Source organism: Podarcis erhardii (assembly GCF_964252035.2).
Source record: "Podarcis erhardii genome assembly, chromosome: 1".
Lineage (NCBI taxonomy): Eukaryota > Metazoa > Chordata > Lepidosauria > Squamata > Lacertidae > Podarcis > Podarcis erhardii.
The window spans coordinates 84,632,404-84,641,069 of NC_138497.1; the positions used below are offsets into that span (position 1 = coordinate 84,632,404).

General features: G+C 44.1%; 1 protein-coding gene across 1 annotated transcript; it reads left to right on the top strand.

The window, feature by feature from the left end:
* Positions 1-2,455: 2,455 nt before the first annotated feature.
* On the top strand, positions 2,456-3,400 carry LOC309350768 (olfactory receptor 5AR1-like; the record flags this gene model as incomplete). The annotated part of the gene is made up of 1 exon (XM_081877967.1): positions 2,456-3,400. One exon carries the CDS (start codon positions 2,456-2,458, stop codon positions 3,398-3,400), a length of 945 nt encoding a protein of 314 aa, XP_081734093.1.
* Positions 3,401-8,666: the final 5,266 nt, after the last annotated feature.

Here is an 8,666-nt window from a genome sequence, read left to right on the forward strand (position 1 = left end):
AAATACACATATTTGTCAGCAGATGTACCCAAGAGAATGCATTCTTGTATGCTGTAAACCTAATGTGAATTTTATGCACACTTTCACTTAATATATGCATTTTTGTGCACAATATTTGATTGGAGAACTGCATCACAAAACTCAGAGAAGTGTGAATTTTGAATGATAGTTGTGTTTCATTAGTTGGTGCAAGACATGTGACTTAGGTAATTTCTCATTAAAATGCAAACAAAATCAGTTTTCTCCCTCATATCTTAACACATGATATCATGGCATGCATCATGATGACAGACTATGCACAGCATGTTCTCATTGTGCACTTTTCAATGCACATTCACAGAATCAAACATGCTTATAAGACATCCGTAGGAGCCAGCTTCTAGGGGCTGAGGTCCCTTTGTCCTCTCCCCCAATAAAATATTTGACCATTGTCATTCAAATGGTGAGTGTGTACCTCATCTTGTGATGCAGGGCAGGGTTTGCTGAGCTCCCCAATATTTTATTCAAGTTGCCACCCTTATTGTGAGATTTCAGAATAATCATTATCTCCGCTTTCTTTGTTTTCATAACTTAATCTAATTTATCCCACCATCACAAATAGTTGCTCTGTAGCTGGTATTTATATTTATTGTTCTATCCACATGCTGTGTCATGTAATTTCCTGTTTCTCAATCCAGCACAAGTTGTAGGGCAGGGGTAGCCAATATCATGCCAACCAGACATTGCTGGACTACAGGGGATGAGGGTGGTGCTTTGGTCTAAACCACTGAGCCTCTTGGGCTTGCAGATCAGAAGGTTGGCGGTTTGAATCCCTGCGACTGGGTGAGCTCCCATTGTTCTGTCCCATCTCCTGCTAACCTAGCAGTTAGAAAGCACGCCAGTGCAAGTAGATAAATAAGTACCACTGCGGCAGGAAGGTAAACAGCATTTCTGTGCACTCTGGTTTCCATCACGGTGTCCCGTTGTGACAGAAGCAGTTTAGTAATGCTGGCCACACAACCCAGAAAGCTGTCTGTGGACAGACACCAGCTCCCTTGGCCTGTAAGCAAGATGAGCGCCGCAACCCAATGGTCGCCTTTGACTGGACTTAACTATCCAGGGGTCCTTTACCTTTTAGCTGCTGGACTACAGCTCCCATTAGTCCCACCAGCATGACCAACAATAAAGAATAATGGGAGTTACAGCCCACAACATCTGAAGGGTACCACATTGGCTATTCCTGATGTAGGGCATGATGCACACAAACATTATTAGGACAGAGCTGACCCTGGAGGGAAGAAAGATGCATTTAAAGGGGTACATTGTCACCCTTGTTGGTACAGGGCTGTTGAAGTTCATCTGAAAAGAGGAGGGGGACTCTTCATTTGCTGTCACTGAATATAAAGATAATCTTAATGAGTTTTTCTGTTTGTGGCTTTATGATTATTGCCTTGAGACCTTTCAGGGACTCTGTTTCAATGTACTTATGAAAGGAATGTTTTGCAACTCATGCTCACCTAATCCAAATCTCTTTGGGACCAAATAATGGCATCTACCTCCCTCCCTCTTTGAGGCTTCCTCCTTCTTGCTTTAAGAGATATAAATGCACCACAGTCTTCTCATTCTGCCAGCCTTCCTATTTGAAGATTAGGATCACCATGCTATCAAAACAACCTGTGTTTGTCATCATAAGGCTTCTTGTTCTATGCCTGCTTTAGAATGCAAGAGAATGCAAAGGAAATCTTAGTCGTGTGGGAAATGTTGCAGGCAATGTTGAGGAATCTCTAGGTAAGTCAAATGTGCTATTATAAGTTTTAAGGTAATGGCAGCCTGTAAATATTAATCAACATATATATGGCTCTTTTGACATCTGTAGCATAGGGAAAGATCTCCTAACTGGGGATAGTCCTGTTCCCTGTGGCCTCTGCAAATTGTTTGCTTGAGAGGGTGAATCTAACTCCAGAATAATTGCCTTTTCTTGTATTGTCTTTGCACACATTAGAGAAAAAATTGCTATGGAGAAAAGGAACGAAAAAATGAATCAATTTATTTCGGTCACTGACCAGAATGGTATGGAGGAAACGGTGGAATGAGAAAAGATTAAGCAGCTCTATGTCACCCCCTCCATTTAAGCATGTGGCCCTTTGAAACTATTGCTGGCTGGAAAAAAATGTGAAGGGCTATATGCTATTCTGTGTTCCTTGTTATTCCTCCACTTAAATGTGTGGCCTCCAAAAACGGCCTTTGATTAAATGAGAGATGGAGGGGGGAGAGAATATCCTGTTACATGTGTAACACCTAGAGAAAAGGTTAAGCAGGACTATGTCACCCTAGGCATGTGGCCTCATGAAACTACTGCAGTTTGAAAAAAATGTGAATGATGATATGCTATTCTGCGTCATGTCAAGAATGGAAATAATTCTCTTTCACCTTGTTCTCATATTCTTGTTTACAGGTGAGAGCACACCTTACATAAATGGCAGAGGGAAACTTCACCACAATTACTGAATTTGTATTGCTGGGATTCACAGATAACCAGAATACGATGTTTGTTCTCTTCACTGTGTTCTTACTGATTTACTTGTTGATCCTGGTGGGGAACATCGGCATGGTAACATTAATCAGGGTTGACTCCAGGCTCCACACTCCCATGTATTTTTTCCTCAGTAGCCTGTCACTTTTGGATATTGGTTATTCCACTGTAATTGCTCCCAGGACACTCATGACCTTTGTGGCAGAAAGCAAAACTATTTCTTTCACTGGCTGCGCCCTGCAGTTTTTCTTCTTTTGCATTGCTGTATCCTGTGAGTGCTGCCTGCTGGGTGTGATGGCATATGACCGCTTCATTGCAATCTGCAACCCACTGCTGTATACTGCTCTCATGTCCAAAAAGCTCTGTTATTTGCTTGTGGCTGGCTCCTATCTAACAGGTTGTGTGAATGCAATTGTCCAGACATCATTCATATTTAATCTGTCCTTCTGCAGATCCAACATCATCAACCATTTCTTCTGTGATGTGCCCCCTATCCTAAAGCTCTCCTGCTCAGATACAGGCGTCACTGATATAATTCATTTCACCTTCTCGACAGCAATTGTATCAGTAACTCTCCTGACCATTCTTGTCTCTTACACATACATTCTTGTTGCCATCCTTCGGATCAACTCAGCCGAGGGCAGACGAAAAGCCTTCTCCACCTGTGCCTCCCACCTTACGGCTGTCACCGTATTCTATGGGACAGCCATTTTCATGTACTTAAGGCCCAGTTCAAAATATTCAGTGGAGCAAGACAAAATCATCTCTGTCTTTTATACCCTTGCAATACCTATGTTGAATCCACTCATCTACAGTCTGAGAAATAAGGAGGTAAAAGAAGCTTTCAAAAGGTTGGTTGGAGGAAAGGTTGTTTCTCAGAGACAGTAACTATCATCGTCCTATGTCTGATCCTGTTTCTTCCTGCTACCTTTATTGCAATGTCTAAATTATGAATTTTGGCCTTTACTTTGTGCTACATCCAGGTAATGCTGTTATCCTATACATAGCTTACAAATATTTGAATTGACCTCTGCAAGTTGGAGGGCTGCTTGCCCAGCCTTGGGAAGGTCCTAGAGTCCACACATCTCCTTCCCAAAACCTGGTAAGCGATTGCTCAGCTTTGTGAAGGAAGTGGGAGGGCTCTACAACTCCGCCATAGCCCTTGCATCATCTTTCCAAGGCCAGGTAAACCTGTGATCATAGTATGCTCAGGTGGTGGTGGTGAATAAATAAATGTAGAGTGGATTTCCTCTGCTCTCCAAGCATAAGTAAAAGAAGTGTAAGATGTGAGTTACCTTTCACTATATGCAAATAAAATGTAAGTTTTACTGACCAGTGGTTATTAAATTTACTGAAACACAGAGGATTCAGATATCTGTCTTCTATCAGAGAGGGAATGAGACACTACATTAATGTGCAACACAGAGTTTACTTTTTAACACGTAAGTGATGGAAATACTTGGCACATCTATGGGAGAGATGAATATCTCTCTTCTATCACTCGGGTGTACAACGCGTCAATCCTGAGCCCCCAGTCGATCCTGGGCTTGTTTCTGTACTACTTCTTCTCTCTCCAGCCTCCTTCCTCCGAAGCCGGCTTACCATCCTTCCTTCTGCGCTCTTGGGGAATAGAGCGCAGGTAGTGGGGAGGGGGATGTTGCCTTCACGGAGGGAGGGAGAGGGAGAGGGGGGGAGGGGAGGGGAGGGGAGGGGGAGAGGGAGAGGGAGAGGGAGAGGGAGAGGGAGAGGGAGAGGGAGAGGGAGAGGGAGAGAGAGAGAGAGAGAGAGAGAGAGAGAGAGAGAGAGAAGCAGTGGAGCCTTCCCCCCCCCCCGAAAACCCCGGGTGGATACACAGAGCTTTGCGAAAGAGGCTCTTCCTGAGCGAGGACAAATCGAGGGCTGGCAATGGGCAGGCAGCAGCGGTGGACGGTGGAACAACGTCAAGATGTTGCCCGATGTCAGTTTTCCCTTTGGAGACTTGCTTATTTTGGAGGGTCTCCTCACTGAGGGAGAGACTGGAGGGTTCAGCACCCCCAGCCCCGTCCCCCAAAAGAGACAATTGATGGAGCAAAACAGTTTAATGTTGGAGCTTTCCGTCTCCTGCCAGCGAGCTGCAAAGCGGGCAACAGATCAGGGTGCATTAAAAGCAAGCGACGAATTAGTGAGACGGAAAGGACTCCAAAGTAACACCACAGGAGGCAAACATGTCTTCCTAAGCAGCGGAGGGTTTGCTAGTAGGACATTGGCATGGCCACTTCTCTTTGGTTCAGATCCTACTGCCCCCAGGAGACAGCTGTGCACACTCATTCTGCACTTTTGTCATCAGAAGCTCCTTTCTCCGGAAACCCTGATGCTGCTGGAAGGTGCTGTTAGAGGACCTCCCCAGAGCCAGTCCCCTGCGCTTGGTCCCAGAGCTGTGGGGAGCCTCAGCACCAGCAGGGTCCAGGCTGCTTGGCAGCAATGTGCCTCCACTGCCTCTTGTCGCTATTGGCCAGGAAAAGTGGTGGTGGCGGCGGCAGCGGGGTGGGATCAAGCAACCATCCTTGCTGGCATGTTGTGTGTGTTGCTGCTGTGGTGGGGGCTTGAGGGGGGGAGAGAGAGTGCTGCTTTAAACTCCCCCCCTCCCGCGTCCAGTTAGCCACCTCCTTCCACACAAGCACCCCGCCCACGCACTCCTCGTCCCTCCAATTCGAGTGTTAATTGGTCCTGTATTTGGCTGGTTTGGATGGTGCTGCTGCTGCCCTGAGCGGACAACACAGATGTCACTGGCCTACTTCAGAGTTTCTTCCTCTAGGCCAGCTAATACCGGGAGGAGAAGCAGCGCCCGGTGAGAGCTCTGCAGCGCACTCCACTAACCCGGCCAGCGATCTTCTGGGGTGGGGCGGGCGGGAGAGACCATCAGACAGACCAGTTTGGCCCTGAGGGGGTCTAAAAGAAACACAGCTTAAAACACACATGTTAAGGGAGGGGGCGGGGAGAGTATGTTTAAGTTGAAGAATGAAAATGGGTAGATCACTGCCATTTTTTGATACTGAGTTTTGATCACAACCTATCTGAAGTTGGACATGCCTCTATCAGAATCTCAGATTAAGTCCTTTTCAAGTGCTCTCCTCCACACCAGTGCTCTTCAACCCTGGGTCCCCAGGGTTGTACTGCAGCTCTCATCATCCCTGACCATTGTCTAAACTGGCTGAGAACAATGGGAGTGCAAATTCTGGAGAGCCAAAGTTGAAGAACATTGTTCCATATGATTGTGATCACATGGAACAGGAGAGTGGGACCACAGCTGCTGGCCATGCCTCCATCACCACATCACTAAGGGAAATGGGTGTCAAATGAAACCTTTGTATTTTCCTTATTATGGACAGAATCCCTGATATATGAACAGTGGAAAATTGGACTAACGTACTAACAGTGGAAAATTGGACTAACAAGTTTAGCTAACATACCTTTCTGCTAGATCACAACGATATCTTCCTTTCTGCTAGATCACAACGATACTTTTCCTGCATTGCAAAAGTATTGTCAGAAGATCTGGGTCATATGAGAGAACCCTATGGTATTGCTCCTCCCTGCAGCACTCTTCCCCACCCATAATCAAGGACAAGGTAGGCATTCTAAGGAAATGTACTATGGATTCATTTCATGAGGTCTAAAGTTCCCGATATTCCCAGGATGCAAAAGGAACATTAAAAGGACCCCTGGAAACATCCTGGCTTCTACGTCACATTCTGTAATCAAGAGGAACCAGTCCGTTAGACATTCTGCTAACAACTGGACAGAAAAGAATTCCAAAATATTTCAGTCACCTCAGAAACAGCTGGAAAAAATACTCTATTGTGACATGCACAAGTATATTTTCTTGCAGTATTATTTCAGATAAATCATTCAGGTTATTATTGTAATTAATGTCTGTCAATGTTAAAAAAACATTTGATTATGTCAATTGGCCATTCTTACATGAGCTAGCATGGGAAATGTTAACTTCAGGCACATTTTTTAAAAGTAGATAACGGTTCTGCATAATCAGCTTTGAACTTTAGACACATTTCTAAATCTGGCTGTTTATCTGGGCTGGCCTTGACTGACATTGTTATTTATATTAGATTGGATCCACTCAGCAAATGGAGGGGCTCCTTCCAGCCATTTTACTCATTGGTGGAACGGAGAGGAGAAAACCTTTGCCAATTCCACCTTCCCCTTTGGAGGCCTGGGCACCACCTTCCAAACTGGCCCATATAGTACTCAAACCCATTGGAGCAGATTTTCAGGGAGTACTGCCAGGAACTGCCAGGGGAAGGGGAAGGGGAAGGGGAAGGTCCTCCTGAGTGGACAACCACTCAGGTGATGCACCTGTTAATGAGAGCCAACAGGCTTGGAACTATTGGCAATAAATAAAAGAAACATACAGAAAGAATAAATAAGCAAGAAAAGTAAAGGTAGGTCCAGTCACGAACGACTCTGGGGTTGCGGCGCGCATTTCACTTTACTGGCCAAGGGAGCCGACGTACAGCTTCGGGGTCATGTGGACAGCATGACTAAGCCACTTCTGATGAACCAGAGCAGTGTACAAAAATGCTGTTTACCTTCCCACTGGAGCGGTACCTATTTATCTACTTGCACTTTGACGTACTTTCGAACTGCTAGGTTGGCAGGAGCAGGGGCCGAGCAACGGGAGCTCACCCCATTGCGGGGATTTGAACCACCGACCTTCTGATCGGCAAGCCCTAGGTTCTGTGGTTTGGACCACAGCACCACCCGCGTCCCTAAATAAGCTAGTAGTTGGAACTAAAATGCACAATTTAAGCAAATAAACAGATGAAACATGTATCACTAATCTAGCAGAAATAACAGAAAAAATTAATAGTCTCATTGGAGCTTGAAATCTTGGCTAGACTTACTAACAAAAAATATTAACATTGTTTCAGATGTTTTTGTTGGTTTCTGCTTCCTTCACTGTGCAGCGAAGTGCTTGTCACAAGACATTCCACAGTCAGCGTACTGTTGGGTTTCCCACGGGAATAGGAGACTGGATGTGACGTACACTGGTTTCCTGTTTTTCACAGTTCTCTCGGTGCTTCCGAAGAGAGAGGTTGTTTCTCTGCTCTCGCAGAGGCAAGATGCATTTCTGTAATCTATCAGCTTTGAAGTGTAAATAAAGTAATGTAAAGTATGTGGCACGTACTCCTCATCCTTCCGCTGTGCACAGGAGCCTGCAAAAACAACATTTTTCAGATAAATACAGTATCAAGAAGTTGTATTACCCAAACATGAGATAGCACTATATAAAATATTTTTTATTTATGTATTTATTTTATTACATTTATATCCCACCTTTCCTCTAATGAGCCCAAGGTGGCATACATCCTAATCCTGCCCTGAACAGAATCAGAAATGTCTTGCAGAGCCCTAGCTCTTATCCTTGGAAAGTTTCATTCAAGGAAGAGAGACGGGTTAGATATATAGATCTTAGGTAAGAAAATAATAATTACTATTTAGGAACTATGAAAACTTTAACATGAATCACATGAACATACTATAGTTCCCCCCTTTTTCTTTTAGAAATGTCAAAATACTATGGAACAAGCATAATTTTGAATAGCTAATAAATTCAAACAATTCAAATTAATACTCAGCTTTATTGGCAAAACCCTTCACCTCTACCATCTACCTCCAAAGATTAATTGTTTTATTTATGTTTTGCATGGCCAACATTATCAGGGGAATATGTTCCCAAGTGATGAACCAGTCCTTGAATTAATAAGATAAAATCAAATTGGGGTAACTCACAACTGCAGTGCTGATTGCTTCTAGCCAGAGGTAAGATACTTGAAGATAGTAGCATAGCTTCATTCATTCATTCATTCATTCATTCATTCATTCTTACATGTATGCATCCATCCCTGCTAGTCTCCATCTTCGTTTCAGTGCTCATTTTTAAAATGTTATTGACAAACTGAACAGGAGTTGCCTTTAAAGCCTGAGAGAGAAACAGAAGCTGTATAAAGAATGATTCAGTAAACTGTATTCAGCCCTACACCATCTATTAGGGTTAGATGAAGGATCTTGCTCACCAGTGTAATGTAACAAAGGCAGAGATCATTTGTTTTCAAAGTGCTACTCTGCCTAAAAATACGTGGTAGGGAGTGGTTCA